This window comes from Caenorhabditis remanei, chromosome III, assembly GCF_010183535.1.
Source record: "Caenorhabditis remanei strain PX506 chromosome III, whole genome shotgun sequence".
Classification (NCBI taxonomy): domain Eukaryota; kingdom Metazoa; phylum Nematoda; class Chromadorea; order Rhabditida; family Rhabditidae; genus Caenorhabditis; species Caenorhabditis remanei.
In genome coordinates, this window is record NC_071330.1 from 12253298 (window position 1) to 12276908 (window position 23611).

Below are 23611 nucleotides of genomic sequence, written 5' to 3' on the forward strand. Positions count from 1 at the left end.
GCTATGAAAACCAATTTAATTACCAATCATTTATTCAATTACCAATTTCTTATTTCTTTGTGAAAGAGACTTAATTAATCATATAAAAATGAGTGAATAAATAGAAATTAAAAAAGAAGTTTTTCGATAGCAAATTCCATCGCACAATAGTTTTCTTCCAACAGCCTCTCATCATCATCAGCAGGTGTCGAGTAGTTGTCCACAATTGTGTCGTCATCCTCAAATCCTGACGAATACTCATCCCGATCCGACGCATCCAGATCCGACGCCTTCCATGACACTTCTGATGTCGTCTTGTTGTTCTTCACACGCAGAAAAGTCTTGACTGAAGTCTCTTGTATCGGAACGAACATTTGGTGTTTCTCCGAGAATTCTCCTCTCTTCAGTGTTCCCTCCTCGCAGATCATCGTGGCAACCTCCAACCCTCCGTAACCTTTTTGAGCAAACATAATCCCTCCAATTCGATGTTTTTTCTTTTCTGGATTGTACACAACATCATAGACCTGAACTTGCTCAAATCGCCGAAGGATTACATTGAAGATGTACTGCTCGATTCGTTCAGTTACAGTATTCCAAGCAAGAATCACAGAAGAGTTCACCGAATCGGAATGAGTGAAATATTGTGGATAGAGGTCATCCTCAGTGACTTCAGAGCAACCATCACACTTGAGCTCCTCGAGTTGTTTGGTATCCTCATTGAAGACGAATTTCCGAAATCCATTCATGTAACGAGCGTAGATCACGCTCTTCTCGCTGTGTCGACAATATCTGATCTTGTATTTCGGAAGTGGACGGATATAGCGATCATGGTCATCATAATCCACCAACGTCTTCACTGTTCCCGATCGGAGTTTCCCGTTCTTCGATGATATCTTCTCAACGGATCCATCACTTGCTCTAACGATATCAACTGTTTCTCCATTTCTGTAGGCAAACCTCATTCGGAACTGCATTGCCGTATGTTCATGGCGATAGAAGTGTTCCGGTTGATGGATTTGCTCGAGTTGTTTTGTTTCCCAGCAGAAAACGTATTGCTCGTGCTCATTGGTCACCCGATTGAACGCGAACATAATATGCGTTTGAGCCCGCTCATCATCAACAAAGTATTTTGGGAACAAATCCTTCTCACGCACGATACGAACTGGACGAATCATCTTCTGAGTTCGCGAGTCGAATTGAAAATCCGAAATGTTTCCGTGTTGGGAGATGACTCGGAAGACCAGGGAACCTATAAAATAAAATAAATCAAATCAAGAAATGAATCAATAAATCAAACCTCTATCAGGGCAAGTGAAGACGGTGACTTTATATGGATCGGGTTGGCTGACAGGCGTGGACTCGTATGCGGACGGCATGTTGCTACCTGAAAGGAGAACTAGGTTGGAACGGAAGGAAAGAGAAGAGGGGATACTGTATCCCGCTAACACGACGTTGACAGTAGCCAGCAGAAGTACAGTAAGATTATAAACGGAAAGTATAGGTAGAGACCGCAACATTTTTTTCAAACTCATTTTTTCATAAAAATTCCCATCCTGACCTGTTCTTCAGGTAAATGAAAGTACATTCCCAAATTTTTTTCCGAAAATATTCACTCTCTCCGAAGTTACAGGACCTTTTAGTCAGCCATGGTTTCTACTGAATTCTCTTGGAGAATTCTTTCGTTTTCCTGACCACGCAAAAAATATTTTCTATTTTCACGTTCAGTCAGTCAAATTTTTGCAAAATTTGGGAAAGTCCGAACCAGAAACCCTTTGATTAAAAACCCAGCGTGTTATCCACTGAACTAAATGAGCACAAATGTGACGCTGATAATAGGAAAATATATTTTTGACGTGATTTTTTAAAATTCAAAAGAATTTTTTGAAGGATATTCAGCATATTTCGAGATAAAACATCAAATATCTAAAATTCGACAGCTCGAAATTTTTTGTTCCCAAGTGCATCTAGATCGAAATTTTGCGTAGAATCTGGATCCGTCAAAAAACGATGCGTGTTTGACCTCCTTTAACCTAAACTGTCGGGAAAACTAATTTTCTTTCTTAGTCTGTTGTCTTCCGACACAGAGGAAACTACATTTTACAAATCAATGAGCTTCAAAATTTGGGGCCCAGGTACCTGAAGAGATGTCCAAAAAGAATATGTCAGAAAATAGATATGTTATCACAGAAAGTTTTTTGATGTGATGCCTCGCAGTTCAGATGGCTCCCAAAAAAATTCGACAGCACGAAAATCGAATTTTCTTTCAAAACCTATTAGAGTATGTTCAGAACTATTAGAAACAGTAAAAAAATGATGCGTGTTTGACCTAGAACAACCTAAACGTGACATTTTTCTGAAAAATGCAAAACGTTTTTTCAGTTTTCTGAGAAAACTAAACATTTGGGTGAAAGGAAAGTGTATTCATTGAATTCTACGTACTCGATTACATGGGGGCAAAAAGTTTTCATTCTGTTTTAGCGTTCTGGGCTCTCAGGGCAGTCAGCCAAACATTTCAATATCCTCCCCATGACGTCCCAAGAGAAGAAAATGAAAAACTCCGCCCACGTTCATTGCGGTCCCTAAGTATAGGATATATATTTAAAAAAAAGGGAGCGTATTACAGTAGTCTGCAACCACTGCCAAGCAGAGATACAGTAGCGGGCGAAAGAAGAGGAGTCACCGCGGATTGGTTTCGTAGATCAAAAAGATCAAATGCCGTGTTTTTTGAGTTTTGGGAGACTGAAAAGAACTGAATACCTTGTTTTTCGCTACGATACCATTTTGAAAAAATATATGCTCCGCTAACAAGTGTTCGCGAACGGACAGTACAGTAACCGACACTACAGTAACCGATATTACAGTAACCGATACTACAGCACTACAGTCCCAACCTCTACGTTCAAAATGCCGCACAGAGAAGATCTCAAATGAAAAAGCGCTGATTGAGGAGAGGGACAAATAAGGAAAATGTTAGAAAAAGAAAACGACGAGTTACCGATGGGTCCTTTTGGAATGAATGAATAGACAGTCGGATCGTCTCTTCTCGAAGAATCTACGCAGTGCCATAATCTCCCGCGCAATTTTTTGCTGCCCCTGCTGCGTTTGATCTACGTGGAGCGAAGATGCATTGTACAATTATGGACCTGGAAAAATCGATCAAATTGTAGGTCTAGAAATTGATGAAAATTTCTTCAAATATTGATTCAATTCAATTTCAGAGAACAAATGGCATCTCTCAACTCATTCCCATGCAATATCCTTCCATGTCACCTGAGTTCAAGAGGAAATACTCGGAACTAATGATCAGTCTAACAACAGGAATTCCTGATACCGATTGTCTCATCTGCTTTTCAGGGGAGGAGCAAGAAAAGACGATTGAATTCGAGACAACATGCCATAATGATTATCATTGGAAGGTGAGTGGACGAACAGACACACAGATAGACGGGTACGCAGACAAATAAGCACACTTTATGTGATCTATACATATAACATTTTAATTTTCAGTGTGCAACGAAATGGTTCAAACAGCAGCAGACCTGCCCTCATTGCCGCTCCAGAATGCTTGATGACGAAGAGTACCCGGCATTGTGAAGAATAATAATTGCTTAAAATTGTAGATGTTGTTGGGTTCTATTATGTTGATCCACTGGTTTGAATTTTATAATCTCCTCCTTTTATTAAATCATCACGTTCGACGACCTAAATTATTTTTAAATTATCAATTATGCTATAAAATTTCCACTTGTCCTCCTTTTTCCAGCACTACGAGACTTGCAAAACAGTACGATAGCTATTTCTTTATCTTTTCAACAACCAATGATTACAGTAAACCGTTCCACAGGTCTCGGCTCGAAAAGAAGATAGCCTTTGGGGTGAATAAATATATAGAAAATACAGAAAATAGTAGAACTGGAGTGGAAATATACGAGAAGAGGCTTCCTTTTTATGAATCTTCAGATGATGGGAATGTTATCAGTTTCTCAGAGAAATGGATGAGAAGATGATCGGAACCCAGGGATCAAAAGATCAAAAGCCTGTCCTCCAAAAATGAGCCTCCTCGTCGTGTGTCCGCTTCTTCTCTTCTTGACGCCATCTCGTTACTTTCCCCTCTTTCTCTTCATTGATATCCTGTAAATCGACACCTCCCTCCCATGCGCTGCCCCTTTAAGCAGGGTCTCGAACGGAACACGCGCCCTCTTTCTCTCTCTCAGAATATCTTTTAGGAGTCATTTAAATTCGGCTTCGATCGATTTTATGAATATATTTTCCGAAATTTAGCTTACATTTTCAGAACAATCATCATCCGAAGTACGATGAGCGACTCTCAAAAAAGAAAACGGGATTTGAATACTTTGATGACGATAGTAAGTTTTTTTGGAAACATATAATCCTCAAGCAGGCGCAAGCTCGTCAGGCTGCTGGAGGGCCGGTCTTCGATCCAGACATGTCGGATTTCATGAGACGTTTCTTGGAACATGCGGCGAAGACATCTATCATTCCGGGGTTCTCAAATGTTCCAGGGTACGAGGAGGAGTTCAAGAAGATGCAGGAAGCGTTGAAAAATAAGGATCAGCCGAAGGAAGAGAAGAAGAAGGCCGACGAACATGGAGCCGGATGCAGCCAACATTAATGTCCCCCCGACTACAGTAACCTGGTTTCCGCTTGCTTCGCTCTCCCAGCATTCTCTTCTTTCCACGTTCTCTTTGTAAAAGGTTGTTATCTTCTTCTTTGGCACTCTCTCCTGATAATGTTTCACTCGTGGTGATGTCTCATTTCTAATTCAATTTTTTGTGATGGTCTTCATCCTCTTCATTCTAAAATTTTTGTATCTATCTTAATTTTTTTCGAAGTAAATGTTAGTCATCTGGCAGATGCCTCTAGAGACTCTTTCAGATTCAAAACCTCATATTTGATCAAACTTTGTAAATCAAAGCATGATCATTACATTTGTATCATCATTACTTAGGCTTGCAAACTTCTCAAAAATTCAATTCATGAAAGTAGATCAAATTTTTTCTTGACGTTTTTCTCACTTTGTCAGAAAAATCTTGGCGGGAAAATCTATCAAAAACAAGTATTTTCAATCTGATCCGCGTTTTTTGGTTGAATTCCCAGCGTTTTTCTTCAGTTTCAGTTCATTTATTGATTTTTTAGTTTCCATTTTTCCAGAAATTAGTGGAAAAACGGTAAAATAATGATTTTCTTCGCCCGAAATTTTAGTTCCAACTCATTTAGTCATTTATCTTTCCTTTCCTACTCCATATTCTCTTTTTGTTCTACTCAAACCGGTCAATTCTACTGAATTCTACTAATTTTTGCCGCGCCTCATTATTCTCCCGGCGCGCGCATTCGTCTACAGTACCCCGTTCGTCGCGGGAGTTAGATGTGCAGGCGACAAGCAGCTTTTCAGGCCGCCCGTCGTCACTTCTCGCCTCCGCACTTTTACTACGTTTTAAGCCACGTTGCGGTCCGTTGTTCAGTTTTTTAGAAAAAAAAGCTTTGAAAAACTTCAAAAAACCATATTTTCAGTACAAAAACTCGCGAAATTTTATGTTGTAACGCAACCAGGCTTGGTCGGAGTCGGAGAATCGGATATCAGACTTCTCCGATTTTCCGACGTATTTCGGAGGATTTCTCCGAAGGATAATTCTCCCACTTTTTCTCGGAGAAATTATCCGACCTCTCCGATTCTCCGAAAAAAGTCGGAGAATTCCGGAGAATTTCATAAGTTTTCGACAGTCCAATTTCTGTTTTTGTCGTATTCTTACTGGTAAATGCTTTTTATGATGAATAAACATGATTTAAAAAAGTGAAATCTGAAAATCCCAACAAAAACCCGTTTTAGAAACATTTTCGGGAAAATTTCTGCATTCTCCGAAAAAAAAAGTCGGAGAAAATCTCGGATATCTGATTCTTCAACTTTTTTCGGAGAAAATTTCTGTTCTCCGATTCTCCGACCAAGCCTGGACGCAACTACGCTCTTTTCGACTTGAGTCATTTTTCAGCGAATTGGAAATTTCGAACACTGCCTCGTTAATTTTTTCGCGATTTTCCGTTCTTTTATTGATTTCTCAGATTCAATATTTCCAGAATTTATTTTCTTGATTTTTCAGGGTAAAACCATCTCAAGTACGCACAACAATGAGTGACTCTCAGAAGAGGAACGACGGATTTGGATCAGTGGACACAGAGAGTGAGTTATTTCTGAAATCCTTCGAATTCTGAATTCCAATTTTCACATAATTTTATTCCAGGATTCCAGAAGATGCGTGAAGCTGGCCAACGCCGGAATGCATTGATCAAACAGAAGAAGGCCGACAAAAAGAACAAACGAAATGGTCTCCCATTTCTCTCGAAACCATGTCCAGATGGGAGAGTTTTGATGAGTGACTCACAGAGATTGGATGCCGTTTTTCAACTCATCGCGAAGAAAGCGATGGAACGTTCCGCAGCTCGTCGGGCGGCTGGAGGACTAGTCCTCGAAGCGAATATGCCAGATAAAATGAGAGACATTCTGGAGGAAGAAACAGTGGAATGCGTTGTTCCAGTACAAGAATATGAGGAGATGAATGAGGCATTGAGTGAGAAGGATCAGGAGAGGACAGAGAAAGAGGAGGTCGAAGATTCTGAGGATTCGGAAGATGACGACTTGGTGGAGGCTGAACAGGTAGATAACAACAAATAAATGCTTAAATTCGGATATGTGCGCCATTGCTCTTCGGCAACTAGTTGCCGGTAGCTGAACGTTGGCTATTTCTGGTCAAGACCATCAGAAAAAAAACCCCGCTATGTGCCTTTAAATCACTGTAGATTTGAGTTATTTATTGACGATTTCAAAAAATAGTGTTTTTGACGAAAAACGTAAATATAATTCATGAAAAATAATTGATTTTCGGACTTTTTCGTGTTTGCGCTAATTCTCTTTATGATTTCGTGTTGGTTTTTGTTGTTAGTTGTGAGTAGACATATTTTGTTATCAGACTTTCAAAGTATCGGCCGGTAAAGAAGTTTGTCGGCCCGGAGTAAAAAATGTACAATTTTTTAACAAAATTGTGCGAAAATTTTTGAAATTTCTATTTTAAAAATAGTCAAAAATCCAATGTACGCTTGATTTTTTACCGATAATCTATTTAAAACAGACGAAAGTTCGACTTTTTTGCAAAAAATCAAAAACATTTCGAAAAAATTCAAATTTTCAAATTTTTGAACTGAGACCCATGCTGGTGAAAAATCTCGAAAAGGCCCGGCTCGTTACAAGCCGCCTTTCCAAAACGTTTCCATTCTATGCCTGTTTTTTGTCAAAATAGTGACAGAATTGTCACGGGCTTCGCTGGAGAAATTTTTACAACTTTCGAAAATATGGCAGTTCTGAAAATACTTCCCTATTCATCAATGACCTATAAAGTACATACTATCTTTTTCCAGAATGAGATCATCGCAAGTGAAACAATGAATTACTCTCTGCTGGAGGAAGAGGACGAAACGACTGATTACATCCTTCCTGAATCCACAAGTGCTTCAGAAGATGAAGAATATTACGAAGGAATGCAGGAGGCGTTGACAAACTTGGATATGGAGGCAGAGAAGAAAAGAGAAGATGCTGAATATGCTGAGAAGAGAGCCAAAATCATTGCACAAGTAGCAGAAATCAGAGAGTCGCAAAAGAAGAACCAAGAATCGGGATCGCCGGAAAATGATAGTATGTTTTTTCACGAGTTAAGAATATTTTTTAAATTGTGCCTTTGAGACCTGACTTCCATAACATTCATTTTTTTCAGGATACAATAAAATGCGTGAATCTGCCGAACGTCGTTACAAAGCAATCAGGCAGAAGAAGCTTTACAAGAAGATCAAAGAGAACGGACTTGCTTCTCTTCTCCCATATCTCTTGAGAGCACGTTCAGATGAAAACGCTACGAACCATGCCTACCCACGAGCCATTAGAGATTCTTCCCAGCTTGCCATCAATCAAACTGCCAGTGGTTCCAATCCAGATATACCTGATGAAATTAAGCGTGATTTGGAGAATATGGCAAGAGAAACTGGAATCATTGTTCCGAGATTTGATGAACGATACAAGAAGGTGGTGGAGGAGATCAGAAATAGAGGTCTTAATGACCAAGTCGACATCCGTCACTGAGATTCTACACACGTCTACCGTACCGCTATCCCATTATCTAATTTGCCCTATTTTGCCCTGCATTCTGATACTCTGAATTAACGTAATGTCCTAACCACCCACCACATATCTCCACACGTTCTCATTTATATGAATCCCGGCCTCATTTACTTTCCTGTTATATAGTTTTCCTTCTTTTTCTGATCTATCTATTGAATGTGTTTTTGAAATTAAAGTAAATGAGCGCCGAAATATGGTATTGATTTCTCACAATTCTCCGACCAAATCTAACTGCTTTTGTTTGTCTGTCGCGCCTTTCGCTGATATTAGAATAAGTTTACAAGCTAACAAGATTAATTTCAAAAAGTGTTTATTAATGTTTCAAAGTTGTAAAAGTAAAAGCAAAGCAGTCAAGTAGCAAAAGAATAACCCAATAAGATCCACTAAATTCTTCTGTAAGTCTCACGTCTGGTGTTCATACGAAACGAGTTGTATTTCCAATCATTTCCTAGTCTTCTTCGGTCATTCTTTCTGAATCCACTGCGGTCTTGATGCGACGAGTCTCTTGATTGAAGTCGTCTTCCTTGGCGACGTCGGACATCTGAGTAGCGAGAGTATTCCAGATTCCGATGATGATGATGATCACGATGACGTTCGCCTTCAGAATCCCGACGAATTGACTTCTGATGAACTTCTGAATTCTTAGGTTCTCGAACGGCCGAATGAGGAAGATCAATTGTCGGTTGTGGAGACAATGCTGAAAAAAAGAACATTTTTCAGGTTTTTCAAAATTGTCCAAAAAAACGTTCGATTTAAATTTGCCTAATTCACTATTTTTTGTGATTAAAATTACTAACCTAATCCTGCGTCTTCTCCATTCTCGGCTGGGCTTCCTGCGAAAACTGCCCACACCTCCTCATCGCATTTCTCCTCTTCGTCGAGACGCTCATGCTTCAATTTGTTCGCAATTCTCAACTTTTCCCTCAACTCCTGCTCCTTCAAATGGCGACTTAGGAAGACTGAAAATAGAATGAAATGAGTCAATTTAGAAGAGAGAGACTGATACTTACATTCGCACCCGAAGTTTTTCATATTTGTCATCTGCACCGGTGATTTTGGGTACGCGGTGTCACACATATTGAAATTCGAGTTGTTTTGTTTGAACTGAAAATATGACGTGACTGAATGGAGAGGGAATTTTATAAGAAAATCAAGAAGAACGGAGAGGGAAGAGAGGAGAAAGACAATAAGACAATTCTACTGTAACCAAGTGAAGGGGATCAATGAATGATATGGTCACGCATCTATATGACTTGCCGTGACTCCGCCCACTGCACTGGTTCCCACAATTACACGTCTCTGTGACACTGTGACAATTCACTGACAGATGTCGGAGCAATAATCGTGTAGACTGTTGTTAGTTTAATTATGTGAAGATGAATACTGTTTCCCTAAGAAGAGTCAATATATCAAGATGAGAACAGAGTCAATAAAATCACGATGAAAGAGAATCAGTTTAATTAGACATAATAGAATCAACTCAAAATGAAATCAAAGTGAGCTGGAAATGGCTTGAGAGAGTTCAAAACTGATTGGAGAGGCCCAGTAAGATTATAGATATGGCTCAGACAATTCATACAATCGCAGTTACACATTGATTCTGTATAATTCGAAAATGGATATTAGTATTACTGTAGCAGTCAATCAAAAGCTTGTTTTCAGTGAAAAATGATTCACTTTGAGCACGTGTCATGGTGTGTACTCGTAATGTCAATTTCTGTGGGAAATGTAGATGAAATCTAGAGTTTCACTATTTTGAAGTGACAAGTCGAGAGTTTGTTGACCTGTAACATTCCAGGAAGAGATTCGGATTTACAGCTTTTCTGAACGATTCCTAGTTTTTTCGATTCGATTCTAGATACTCAGAGCCTCCATGGACAATTAGAACAATACGGGAAAAGTATTCTCTCGAAGACAATTGATATGGATGAACTCGTAAAAGTAATGGAGGAGTTTGATATCGACAAGGATTTGATAACGGTAGATCAAATATCAAGACACGGAGATTTTACTGATCCATTATGTTTCAGGTTGTGTCTGATATGTCATTTGAGATGTCATCTCGCCAGTTGCACAAGGATGGATGCACTCCAATCACATTCATCAGTTATGACTGTCAACCAGTTATGTTTACTGGACAGGCTCTTCTTTATATATTTCATACAGCCGTTTGTGGAGTCAACTGGAAAATTAAAAGAGATATTGGAGAATACGTTCAGATGTTGAGAAGTCTCATTTTAGAGTATTCAGAGATGGACCAAGTAAGTGGAAGTTAGAGAATCTTTAAAACTAAATAAAACATTTTCAGAACTTGCTGATCCTAAAGAGAACAGTTCTGGAAGATATCACAAAACTTCTAACTCATCGACCTCTAGAATTGAAACCGCTTCCATTAGAAGGAGCCGCTGACTACAAACTACAAATTTTTTGTCACGAAAAGCAAATTTCCGGTATTGATTATTCTCGAACTTGTGAAATGTATGGATTGGACACTTTGGTCGATAATCCTAAATACGAAAATGAACCGTTTCCCTTCATGTTGACCAGGGAGAACTATTACATGGGATTCGTTAATAGCTTCTTCAAATCAGAATATAGCGGAATTAAAAAAAGATTGAGAGATGAATTCCTTTGGAAAACAGACAAGAGTCTTCGGACTTCATTCTATCAGTGTATGGTATGTATTTGTGTACACGTCTCCTGATTTCTTCATTTTATTTTCAGACTAACGTATGCGAAATCGACAACTTAAACTTAGAAAAACCTGGAACCAACCGGAATGGAGAGGAAGAGACAAGTCACATGAATAGTGAGTTTTACGTTGATAAAACGCTAAGACGAGTTGAAAAAGTTTGTTCATTACCTAAATAAAGCACCAGCCTTTAGTTTTCTCTTTTCGGTTGAAAACCTAATCTCAAAGTTTCAGGTGCAATGCGACCAGCCGAACAACTGATAAAAAGAAAAGAAGCCAAGATAAAGACAGAGGAAAACTCTGTTCAACGGCGTTCTGAGGACTTTGCTTCGACTTCTGGAAACTATGTTATCGGAAGATCTTCAGCAGAAGAAAAAACAAAAGAAACAATAAAAGAAATGGAGGAAACTTTCTTGAAACTCATGGGAAAACTAGGAATTAAATTATGGTCTGACGAGTGTTCTGGCGAAGAATATGAAGATGAGTCGTATACTGAATCGGAGCCTGAATCAGACACTCTGGATCAGAAGATTACAGAAAAGAGGCAGACAAACTTGATGAAGTCTAGCCCGAATGAAGAATCATCGAGAGCGAAGACACCAGCAGAAGAGTCGTCTGGTTCATTAGAGTCTTCTCAAGGTCGAAAACTACAGAAACAGTCAGAAAAAGAGCCGAATACGATTCCAAAGCATTCCGGAAAGCCCCAGACTTCAGCGCTTTCCAATCGAGAACCTTTATCTCAGCGTCTCAATAATATCTCGAAAGATACAATCGACTATAGAGCAAAGTTTCTGAATGCAAATTAACACAATTTAAAAGCTCAGAAAGAACGGGATTTGGCAGTGAAGAAGGCGGAGAGGTTTGAGGAGAAGGCGAAGAAATATGATGAATTGGAGGTGAAATTTAAAGAGATGAAGAAAGAAAAGGAGCAATTAGAGAGGTTAGTTTAATATCTCTGATCATAAATAAGTTTTCTCTTCAGAAAAATAGCCACGCAAGTCAAACATTCTGATGAAAACGAACGACTTCGGGCAAGAATCTCCAGCAGACAAGATATTGAGAAGCAACTCAGAGCTTCAAGGAATGAGTAAGTCAATATTCAGTTGCAGGTTACTGTAATACTTGTTTTCAGACATCAGCAAAAAGCGGAATCTCTATTGGAAGAGAACACTCGTCTGTTCAAACAGTCAGAAGAAGACAAGATCAAGGTTGTCGAAATGAGGAGAAAGTTAGAAGAGGCTAAAGGAAAAACGAGAGAAGTCAATAAAGAGTGAGTTTTATTGATCAATTTCAAGAATTCTGAATGAAAATTTCCAGATGGTCCACTCGAAATGAGGAATTGAATAAAGACGTTGTGCGACTCAATGGAGTGATCAAGAAGAAGGAATAGGAGATTACAGCCAAAGAAACGAGTATCGGAATGTGAGAAACTACTTCCTGACGCCTATATATAGAGAATACTTTTTTCAGTCTCCGGAAAACAAACAATAGTATCATGAAGATCAACAAAGATCGCAATAGAAAGAGTGAGATTCTGGAGAGTCGATTAGCTACTGCCATGAGACAAGCCACTCCAACAGGCTCTCTTCATTAAACACCAGTGAAATCTCCGTCATCTCCAGGCTCTTCTGGTGAACAAGAAGAAGCACAAAATCCAAGAAAGAAACTTGACGAACTTTGTAAAATGAAGAAAAGCGAATGGCATTGTTGAGAAGTTCGAGCTCATTCGTCTGGAAGGAATTGTTCGGATCTACGAGGAGACACTCTCAATGAATGTTCTAATTCTTCAGGTACCTAAAAACGTAATCTTCATCAAAAACCAATAAATCCATTTCAGAAAACACGCGACGCCTCCCAACTCCTACCTATGCAGCATCCCTGTTTGTCGCCCGAATTCATGAAAAAGTACTCTGATCTGATGATTGGTCTCACAACAGAAGTACCAGACACTGATTGTCTCATCTGCCACGAGTTCAGGGAGAGCCATGAGAAGACGATTGAATGCGAGACGACGTGTCATAAGGTGTACCATTTGAAGGTGAGTGGACGAACAGACACACAGATAGACGGGTACGCAGACAAATAAGCACACTTTATGTGATTTATACATATAACATTTTAATTCTAACGTGGCGACCCGACCGCTCTACTTTCGAAAAACAAGTTCAGCCTAGTTCACTACCCTCTTGTCACTATTCCCCGAGAAGAATTTATTCCCTCGTTGCTCGAAAATCTCGACCGTCGCTCACTCTCGCTCTCACAACAAACATACTCGAAACGTAAGTTGGGGGGATTCCAAAGATGTGCCAATGGCAGGGGGTAGAAGTCATGCCTTCACGATCTCACTTTGCTCCTCTGGCGCTCCAAAGCTTATAAAATTGAGATAGATATAGGGAAACCGGGCTCATCACTAACTTTGATGGCTATAGTGCTCCGCAGAGCTGTGCGGAATTCCTTCTTCCTTCTTCCTTCTTCCTTCTTCCGGGCATTTTTTCACTTCCTTCTTCCTTCTTCCTTCTTCCTTTTTTGAAATTTTATTCCTTCTTCCTTCTTCCTTCTTCCGTTGAAATTGTTCGACTTCCGTGTTAAAAGTTCACAAAAATTTTGTAATTTTCGACTGAATATCAGCGGAGTTTTGGTGATTTTTAATGGAATTTTGTATGCAAAACAACGCCAAAATTCGTTTTCAGAGATGACTATAAAAAAGTTTCCTCAAATTTGTCATTTTCAAAATTAACTTCCGATTTCCCGGTTTGGAACCCAACTTCCTTCTTCCTTCCTTCTTCCTTCCTTCTTCCTTCTTCCGGGCTTTTTTCACTTCCTTCTCCCTTCTTCCTTCTTCCTTTTTCCTTTTTGAAAATGTTATTCCTTCTTCCTTCTTCCTTCTTCCTTTTTTGAAAATTTTACTTCCGCACAGCTCTGGTGCTCCGGTAGAACTCAAAGATCCCGACTAGGATCCAACTTATCTCACACGTTACACGTGGCACAGTATACCTCGGTCACACCGAAAAAACCAAAACGAGGAGCAATCCGAATACAAAAACAGCAATTTCAACGTGGTGACCTGACCTTTCGAAAAAATAGTTCAGCCTAGTTCACTGCCTTCTTTTCCCCGGGAAGAATCTATTCTCACATTGTTCGATCTTTGTTCGACAGCTTACACATTTGCTATTGCAATCTAAACTATCAAAGTGAGTTGGAGGATTCCCGAGGAGGGGAGCCGGGGGCACTGTTATCTCATAATGGAGCTTGAGTGGGGTAGAGTAGAAGGGTATCCTCCTTTAGCTCAACTGAAAGAGGCTTAACCTAACTAACTCTTTTTAATATTCCAGACTCGACTCAATATGGTCAACGAAACTCGAACCGACACAGCAAAATTCATCCATCGCCACATGAACGTGAAGAAGTGGCTCAACTATAGGGAGGTAAGAGAGACAGTCTCATTACAGCTAACAACTTTAATAATCATTTTCAGCAATCCTATACGAAACTGGAACTGATAAATTTGGCATTGGATGCAAGAGACGTTTTCAAGAATGATGGCAACCCCAGTGCTCTCGCAAGGATTTCTCCACCTGTATTGGTGGTTGGAGACATTCACGGACAATACGCGGACCTGATGAGAATACTCAACACGTGTCCGAGTAAACCAGCGGAGAAAAAAAAGGAAAGACCAGCTCCAAACAACAAGAAAGCCGGTTTCATCAGCAACAGATTCGTCTTTCTCGGCGACTACGTGGATCGGGGAAGTCACTCGGTCGAGTGTATCTCGTTGATGTTTGCTCTCAAAGTCCACTATCCGAGTCAATACGTTCTGCTCCGTGGAAACCATGAGACCAGAGCCATCAATTTTGCATACGGATTCAGAGAGGAGCTGCAGATCAAACTCGGAGAAGCCGACGGACAGGAGGTTTGGGAAGCTTTCAATGAAACGTTTGCATGGATGCCGTTGGCTTGTTTGATTGGCAGTAAGATTCTGTGTATGCATGGAGGCATCAGTCAGGGCATGACGTTGGGGGATATTGAGAAGGTGGGTTTTGATTGGTTTCAATTTCAGCTAGCAACTTTATTATTTTTCAGATTCCACTGCCACTCGAGGATGTCGGCACCAACGCCTTGGCACAGGATCTTCTCTGGGCTGATCCGACGCCAGATCAATCGATTGCTTCTGCATTACCGTAAGTATAATCAATGTTTTGTCTGGAAAACAATCACATTTATTTCAGGACGCCACAATGGGGCAAGAACTTGGTTCGTGGTCTTTCGTGCACATTCAATCCGGCTGCCGTGACCGAGACCGTTGGAAGACTCAAACTCAAATTGATCATTCGTGCTCACCAGATGATTCCGGATGGATTCAAGTTTGTGGCCAACTATCAGCTCCTCACGATATTCTCCGCTCCTCGCTACATGAATGAGACTGATGTAAGTGAATTTCAATTGTCTCTTCCCATAAATTGCCTCTATTTTCAGAATCGTGGTGCCATCGTCCGCATCCAAGAGAACGGAGATTTCGGTATCATCGTGTTGAAGAATACGAAAGGAGCAGGAGGAAAGAATCCACTGAATGATGAGTTGACACGTGCCGATGACGTCCCAAATGAATCTGCGAAAAAGAAATCCGATTCGGCCGTCAATGTGATGAAACTGAGCAGCTCCAAGACAAAGAATTCCCCGAAATTTTGACTTTATGAGTGAATTATTATGAGTGCAAATAATCATATTGATTGTGAATTTGTGTTGTCTTTCATAACTATATATAGCTCTGCAGACTCCCATTTTAAAGACCTACCGATAAAACCCATCTTCAATACATCTACTTCTAGATGAGGTTCTGAGGAAGGATTATTCTATTATGAAAATCAATAGTTTTTCATTTCGTTCTCTTTTCCAATTAATATGTTACAAGTTTTCTTGCTAGAACTACTCGATTACTTATAGAATACATTTTTGAGTGACTATCTGAAAAGCTTTTCAAAAAAAAAAGACAAATGACAAAACGATTCTCGATCGAAATTTAAAAAGGAGACCAAAAAACAAGAAATTACAGAATTGTCTCCAAGCGAAAAATGCGAAAAGCAATCTTTGAAAACTACTTTTGACAATTTTCACTGAATTGAGTTTCCCGTTCTCATCCGTGATTTTCATCATAGTAAAACTATAAAGTACATGAGAACAGCAGTAAATTATAAACAAGATCAACGAACAAACAAATAAGTAAAATTACGAGAAAACTGTTATTTTTCCAAAGACTTCTCGTTTTGTTTTCTTTGCTTTAGGAGCTAGACGTAGAAGATCTCGAGGTGTCATTCTTGTAGATTGGCCAGTTCCTGACGAAGTCTGAAATATTATTGATAGTTTTCGGTCGCTAGATTCAAAACTCACTCCTCAATAAGCCGCTCTTTTTCAGACAATGCTTCTTTCAGATTTTTGGATATCTCTGTTTCCCTGAAACATATTTTATAGAATTATAAAAGCTCTATCAAAGGTACCTTGCCAATTTCTCCTCCAACTTCTTCTTTTTCTCCTTTTGTTTTAGCATCTTTTCACTCGTTTTCTTCACTTCTTTCAATTCGTCTGTCACTTTCTTCATAATAGCTGCCTTCTCTGTTTCTAGTGATGTCATTGACTTTTCCGTAGCTACCGATTTCGGTGTTCGCGGATTCTTGGGAGTTCCAGATTTCATAGACTTCTGCTCCGACGGCTTGATGACAATGGATTTCTGAGTGTCAGGTTTTGTTTGTGGTTTTCCAGAAAGCTCAGAAGTTTCTGGTTTCGAAGAAGTTTTAGACTTTTGGACTGCTTTCGAGACTCCGGGTCCAGAACCTTCAGGATTTTTAGACACAGCTTTCCCAGAATCTTTGGAGGCTGAAGGCTTTGAGTCTCCAGACGTTTTGGCTATCTTCTTTTCTTCCTCTTTCTTATTTCCAACAGCTTCCGTGCCTTGTGAGAATAGCGGTGGTCTTTTCGCTTCCCATTCATCTCTCAGCTTCTCCCAGTGATGCACGATTTCGCTCTGAAAAATCATTACAAAATTTTCTTCTAGACTATAAAATTTTGATTATTAAAAGATTCGTAATTTTTTTCGTCGGAAAATTTCCGATTTGTTTTTGGAACTTTCGGAAATTTTCGATTTCCGAGAAAGTTTTTCGGAAAAACTTTGGCTTCGAAATTTCCGTAATTTCAAATAATTTCTTGATGATAAAAAAAGGAATTTCAGCAGAATCGAAAGAAGTTGCTGCAATATCATGGATTTTTAGTTTTTATTCATTGATTTCGGCTATGAAACATTTGAAACCCGAGTTTCCGATATTTCAGAAAAGAATAATTCTGGTAGTTCCGAATTCCGAAATTTTAAGTTCCGCACATCCCTAACTTTATTCAAACCTACCAAAAATCGTTGGGTAATTGGCTCCGCCTCTCCTGGGCATTTCTGGCTCAATCCACTAATCAAAAACAATTTCTCCTCGTGTGATTCCCGTGTGAAGAACACTTCAATGCATCCAACAAACCAACGAAGTCTCGCATACCACAAATCAAGCACATTGTGTACCAAATAAACGGGCAAATTCATTTTGTTGCATGTCTTTTCGTACTCTTTCGCTGGTAAGTCTTGGAAGATTTCCACGTCTTTCCACATATGATCTCGGTCTTGTTTTTGAATTTTCGAAAAGATTCTGTGATTTCTCAGTTTCTCTTTGTCCATTTCAACGTATTTTCGGGATACAAGAGTTGTCTGAAAATAAGAAATTCTCATTCAAAACTTCAAAAGTTTCAGTCTCAAAACCTCTCTCATATCCATATAATGTTTGAGAATATCACAGAAGAATGCCTCCAACTCCATAGTTAAATCCACTTCCGGTTCCCCTTTTTCCATAAATCCAATCCAATCATAATGACAAAGCATTGAATGAAATATATGCATTCCTGCTTGAGGACTCGTCATAATCTCGTCTCCTTCTTGATTCAAAATGGTAATTGGAATGGAGAGTTGAGTGAGACTTCGGACGTAATTCTGTTTCAGAATCATATCGGGAATAATCTGAAAATCAATGAAATTGAAATGTATAAGATTGTTTTTGAACAAGATAAAGATAAACACACAGTAATCAATCCCTTATCGATATCAAACTTCTCCAATGCTTCCTCGAAATCATCGAATTTCATCACATTGAAATGCTCTTCTTCGAATGATGAATTCATGAATCGAAGAGTTTTAACATGAGCTGAAAATGAAGAAATTTGAATTTTAGTATTGGTGTAAACACTCACAATCATACTCTTCTTCCGTTACTCCTTGAGCTTGTAGAGCCAGAATAACGAGATCAATGACGTCATCGGCGAGAACATAAAACTCCGGCTCTTCGCAGCGATAAAATTGGAAAGAACGAATCACGTACGTTTTGCTTTCGAGGGCTTTCTGCAAAAAATTGATGATAGATTGAGTTAAAAGCACGGCACGCTTCGCTCTACCAAAACCGAAGAAAATTGTGTGCGAAACTGAGAGACTCAGAGAAAAAGAGACATTTTCAAGGGGATTTTGGTGAAGCGCAGTTGTAAGAACTGTGCTGAGCTAATGCGATCACACCAATTCCGCGAAAGAAAAACTCTGCGGAGTCTATTTTGCAAACTCATCACGCAGTTTCTCAGGCAACTCGAAAAAAATATTATGAGAAGTTTTAGTAGTATTCTGAGACGTTGGAAATATTATAAGATATTTTCAGTATTCTGAGATTTTTTATGAATATTACTGCGATATTATAATATTAATACTTTTCAAATGAAGGCGTATTCGGTGATCGCCAAAAAAGCGCCAACAAGGCCATTGCGTGTTGTTCGTTGAGAAGATACAGTAATATTATGAGAAAAGTTGGAAATATTTTGAGAAAATAGTAGTATTATGATAAAATGCAAAAATATTTTGAGAAGCATTCGTATTATCACATTTAAATCATTATTTAGCAACTCAGGCATCTCAATATCGTTCTAACCCTACAACCGCATCAAGCTAATCACAATCTCATGAGACTAGTGGATTTTGCTCGCGCAAACTTCGTTCGCGTCACTATTAGAAAGTAAGCCAGTACAAAACGCGCAAATTTTTTTCGAATTTTCGTCTTAATGTTTTTTTTTTCAAGTTTTAATTCTCTGTTTATTTTGAAATTTGATTTATTTGTTTATTTCTTTTTTGAAATGGTTGCGACTAATTTCTAATTCTTATTTTCTCTTATATTTTTTGTACATTTCGATTGTCAGAAATCTTGTTTTTTTAATTTTTCAATAAATTTACTTTTTTTTCACCTACAACATCTCACACCAATCTAATGAGCCAGCGCATTAATTTTACAAGACGGTTCATCAATTTAATTAGACCCGGTGCTAATCTTAGCATGCCACAATACAAGCTATAGCTTATTTCGGAAAAAACGTTTTTTTCCGGAGGTGAATAACCCCATTACAATCTGACTGTTACTGTGTCTAAGTAGATTGATATTGAGTTGCCTGAGAATACGGTTTGCTACAACTATTTAAAAAGCTTCAATGGGGACAAATCAACAGAGAATGGGAATGTAGAGTCAGTGAACACAAGCAGTTTTCATTGTTAAGTTGTGTTTTTTCACTGTCATTTCTAGTTTTCTGACCTATTGGACCTATTCTGGAGTTAGCAAAAAAAGCAAAAACTATTTTTTACTACTATTTAGCAAAAAAAATAGTTTTTTGCTTTTTTTGCTTCCTCCAGTATAGGTTCATAATAATTTTCATTTACAAGTGACAAAAAATCACAGATATTATAACAATTTTTGGAAATTTTATGAGAATTTTTAGCAGTATTATTATAAATTCCAAGAATATTATGAGAAATTTCAGTAATATTATGAGAAATTGAGAATATTATAAGAAATTATCGTAATATTATAATGACTTGTTATCTCCTCAACTTACTACGATAATATTACTAAAACTTCTCATAATATTTTTTTCGAGTTGCCTGAGTTTTCGCGAATTATCCTTTTCCCCGATAAACGAATTTTGTTGTAATTTTTGGACAAATGAAGTGTCAACTTCAGAGACTTCCAAAAAAAGAATGCAAATTCTCTCACTTCAAACAATTGTGTTATTTCAGGCGTTTTACGTTGCAAAAGACCGTGCGGCGAAATTGGAAAACAGACTCCGCCCATTTTCTCCAGAGTTTCCTCTTCAGTTAAATCGGTGGAGTCTGGAGTCTCGAGGTAATAAAAAGAAAGAAAAAATTAAAAATTCTAACAGTGTAACTCTGAAAATCCTTCAACGAATCCACGTGCATCACCCATTTCTTGCCAGTTTCTTTCAGAACTTTCGTATTTATTCTGGCGAGTTGTGACCGATTGACAATGAAATATTTGGCTTTCAATCGTTCACGACACTTCTCAGAAATCATCGAATAGTTTGATTTGTAGACGTTTCCATCGATCGAAAATTGCCAATCAAGCTGGAAAAAGAGAGAGTTTTTAATGAAATTCTTGTGAACTTTCACTCACCGGATTATCCATATTGAGAGGACAATGCTCTGGGCTCATTTCACCCGAATAATCGATCAATTCGGTGTCCGCATGCTCTTTATGCAAGATCTTATGTGGATATACATTGTTTCCAAATCTGATAATTTTCGGGTCAACCGTTGAAGCGGGAACACACGAAATGCTCGAGAATCCATACTTTTCGCGGAGAAATTTCAATCCCTCAGCGATTTTATCGTTTTGAGACATTTTTAGAGATCTGGAAAACTGAAAATTGAGCACTATTTAAAGATAAAAATACAGATAAACATGCGGTCAAAATGAGCGGAATTATTAATGGAACAGAAAAAAAAGTTTTGTGAGAAAATGCATTGCGTTTTGAAGTGTTTTAACAGAATGTCCGGGAAAAATCTTGATTTATCAACGAAGAAAATAAATATATCGAGATTTTTCCCGAACATTCTGTTGAAAACCCTCTAAAACGCAATGAATGTTTCTCACAAAAGACGAGGCTCATGACTATTGTTACAATAAATTATTTGAAGAAACAATTGTGATTGAATGACAGTGAGTCAAGCAGCAGAAGGTCACTTTTCGCGCCGAGAAGAGAGAACTTTTTGAATGAAAAAAGTACAGAGAGACGCAGACAAATCTCTGATTGCGGTTTCGATTTGATGAGTAAAGCTGGAATTTTAATAGTACTGGATAAGCTTTCATTAACCCAATTTGTGACATATTACTTTTTTTTAAGTGGTGTCAAATGATGACACAGGAAAAGGTATATCGAAGATAGCATTCAAGAAATTCTCATTTTTGGACCTATTCACAAGGTAGCAAATAAGAAAAAAAACAACTATTTTTCGCTAGTATTTTCAGAAAAATGCCAAAAAATTAAATGAAATCGCTGGAAACTAGGGTTTTTGTGAAAAATCGAGAAAAGTTTAGAACAATCATGGTTAATCATCTGAAATTCTATGTTGTTCCGCCTCTTTCTCCGATAGCATGTCGTCCGAATTCCTAGCACTATCTTTTCTTTACTATTAACAAACGCAAACGGCTGTATGTTTGTCTGTCTGTCGCCGATCCTACAGCCATCCGTACTGAACCGATTTTCTTCGAACTTGGACCAAAAGATCAGAAATTTCCACCACTCAATGCCCGTCTTTTTCTTTTTTCAAAAATATCAAATTTGACGTCTTCTGGAGACGATGCCGATTTCAACAGTAAAAAGCGTTGAGAAAAGGTGTGTCCCGACAGGGTGGTAGAAAGCTCATCAACCTAATACTACTGATTCGGTGTTTCTTAACTGCACTCTCGAGAGCGCCCGGCCGCGTGCATTTGGTGTAGCGGTCTACGTAGATGACTCTTACGCATGGGATGATGAGTTCGTTCCCGCCAGGTCAGAAATGTTTTTTGGTTTTTTGTTTTGAAAAGAACATAGACAATCAGTATATGAAAGTTGTATATAACTTCTTTACAGTCTAGATTTCGTAGATCAAAAGGGCTAACAGTGGTTATGTGGCTAAAAGTGGCTGTAAGTGATTACCTGCACCAATCTTTTGACACTGTTCACACCGCTACGATTCCATCATAATGGGTGATAGAGTTCCAACTTTGACGGTGTTCAAAAATTAAAATCTCACAAAAACCGTGTCAGAAGCTGATGGCAGCTTACAATAAGACTTTTGTCCGCAGCTTCATATCAAAAACTCAAAAAAAACTGTAAGTGCATTTTTTGAAGAAGAGAATAGGAAATCCGAATTTCTAAAAGGGAAATTGACTTCCCGTGTGTCTTGAGAATTCACTATAAATTTACACCCCGATAGTTTAAAATCTGCTCTTTTGATCGATAATAGTCAAAAAATGCAAAACTCCCGGAAAGTTGGACATTTTGCTCCGGGGGGAGGGGGTCTAAAACTTAAAAATAATACTTTAAATGAATTATATTTCTGGAGGTATGAATAGGAAAGCATCCAAATTCCTGAGCTTCAGTAAAACCATGTTCAAACAGAGGAAAATATAGAAGAACAAATTCCAGCAAAATTATTTTGGTAAAAGTTTCTCGGTCTCAAGCCAAAAAAGGCATTCCCTGTATTATGCTCAATTAAGCCTGAGACCTCCGATGTCCCACTAAAGAAGCGTCGTAGACGCTGCTACACCCAGAAGCTTAGGAGTTTATGAAATGGAAGAATAGTACTCAAGAAATAGTGGTAATTTGTAAATAAGGAAATTTGTCGTAACTCGGTTACCTACAAAAAAGTGATCAATGATCCCTTCCCCTTTCAAGAAGTTACCAAAATTCAGTTTTCTATAAGAGTATTTTAAAATAGTTCCGGCAGAAATGAAGTAAAAAATCGCTCATTCTAAAATCAGAATTCCTTCAGGATAGAAAAATTACTGAAAATCTGAATGATCACTCGCTTTTGAGAAGGGAAAAAGAAAACTTATAACGAAATCAAAGGAAGAAAATCCCGAAAACCGTTCTTTCTAAATTCTATATTCCATCAGGATAGAACAGGTAATTGAGAAATTTTGTAGAATTGTAATCTGAAAAGATTTTGCAATTGTTCTCTCCCGGAACGGACAGCTCAGCTTACAAAATCTACCACCAAGTGAAGAGAAGTTTACGATCCAGATGTCGGCGACGTTTTAAATGCCCCGACTGTCTGAATTATTTAGGAAGCGCCGCAGGCGCTGTAAAACTGAGAAGGGTGGTGTAGGAAAGGAGGTTGAGCAGCCGTAGGCTGCGCCAACCGACTGGTTTCCTATCATTTGTGACTTTTGGAGAAGAAGTCTGTCTTGTCTCTCGAAAGCAGAAACAACGTCGAAATCAAAAATATCGCTTTCTTACTGTTGACTTATTGACACAATGTTGTATGTACGAATGTCTTTGAAGAAGCCGAAATGTGAATTCTGAGAAAGTCCTATTTAACAATAGTTCTATTCGAAAGGGGAATTAGAAATTTGAAAATTTGAAAGAAAGTTTGATAGAGAAAAAGATATGTGTCCGGGGATCGAGATGTATGAACTTCGGAAACCAATGGATGGACAACATTCGGAACACCCGATGAATGGTTTCAATTTTGGAACGACAAAGTTAAGGACAACTCAAATAGATTAAATCATATCAGAGAGTAGCCTATTTATAACTTTTTTCTTGTTTTTTAATCATCAAGAGCATATTTATTCAAATTGCGATTCATTACCGTTTCTGTCGTTTTTGAGGTGTTTCAGAAGAATGCCACAAAAAAGTTAGGTGAA

General features: G+C 38.5%; 6 protein-coding genes across 6 annotated transcripts; 4 read left to right on the forward strand and 2 right to left on the reverse strand.

Moving 5' to 3' along the window:
- Positions 1-107: 107 nt before the first annotated feature.
- On the reverse strand, positions 108-1355 carry GCK72_010970 (uncharacterized protein; the record flags this gene model as incomplete). The annotated part of the gene is made up of 2 exons (XM_003111492.2): positions 108-1228; positions 1277-1355. The coding sequence occupies 2 exons, from the start codon at positions 1353-1355 to the stop codon at positions 108-110; spliced, it is 1200 nt and encodes a 399-aa protein (XP_003111540.2).
- On the forward strand, positions 960-4612 carry GCK72_010971 (uncharacterized protein; the record flags this gene model as incomplete). The annotated part of the gene is made up of 4 exons (XM_053728133.1): positions 960-1161; positions 1286-1455; positions 3198-3395; positions 4274-4612. 4 exons carry the CDS (start codon positions 960-962, stop codon positions 4610-4612), a joined length of 909 nt encoding a protein of 302 aa, XP_053587710.1.
- Positions 4613-6123: 1511 nt separating this feature from the next.
- GCK72_010972 (uncharacterized protein) lies at positions 6124-8122 on the forward strand (the record flags this gene model as incomplete). The annotated part of the gene is made up of 4 exons (XM_003111821.2): positions 6124-6175; positions 6237-6649; positions 7408-7681; positions 7761-8122. The coding sequence occupies 4 exons, from the start codon at positions 6124-6126 to the stop codon at positions 8120-8122; spliced, it is 1101 nt and encodes a 366-aa protein (XP_003111869.2).
- Positions 8123-10084: 1962 nt separating this feature from the next.
- GCK72_010973 (uncharacterized protein) lies at positions 10085-12243 on the forward strand (the record flags this gene model as incomplete). The annotated part of the gene is made up of 9 exons (XM_053728134.1): positions 10085-10141; positions 10192-10422; positions 10470-10838; positions 10886-10970; positions 11088-11492; positions 11682-11793; positions 11836-11940; positions 11986-12123; positions 12171-12243. The coding sequence occupies 9 exons, from the start codon at positions 10085-10087 to the stop codon at positions 12241-12243; spliced, it is 1575 nt and encodes a 524-aa protein (XP_053587711.1).
- A 379-nt stretch (positions 12244-12622) lies between these two features.
- Positions 12623-15539, forward strand: GCK72_010974 (uncharacterized protein; the record flags this gene model as incomplete). The annotated part of the gene is made up of 7 exons (XM_053728135.1): positions 12623-12643; positions 12691-12891; positions 14186-14278; positions 14329-14883; positions 14934-15031; positions 15080-15278; positions 15327-15539. 7 exons carry the CDS (start codon positions 12623-12625, stop codon positions 15537-15539), a joined length of 1380 nt encoding a protein of 459 aa, XP_053587712.1.
- Positions 15540-16234: 695 nt separating this feature from the next.
- On the reverse strand, positions 16235-20599 carry GCK72_010975 (uncharacterized protein; the record flags this gene model as incomplete). The annotated part of the gene is made up of 8 exons (XM_053728136.1): positions 16235-16301; positions 16346-16869; positions 17245-17589; positions 17641-17895; positions 17958-18079; positions 18126-18273; positions 20119-20322; positions 20372-20599. The coding sequence occupies 8 exons, from the start codon at positions 20597-20599 to the stop codon at positions 16235-16237; spliced, it is 1893 nt and encodes a 630-aa protein (XP_053587713.1).
- Between the last annotated feature and the right edge of the window lie 3012 nt (positions 20600-23611).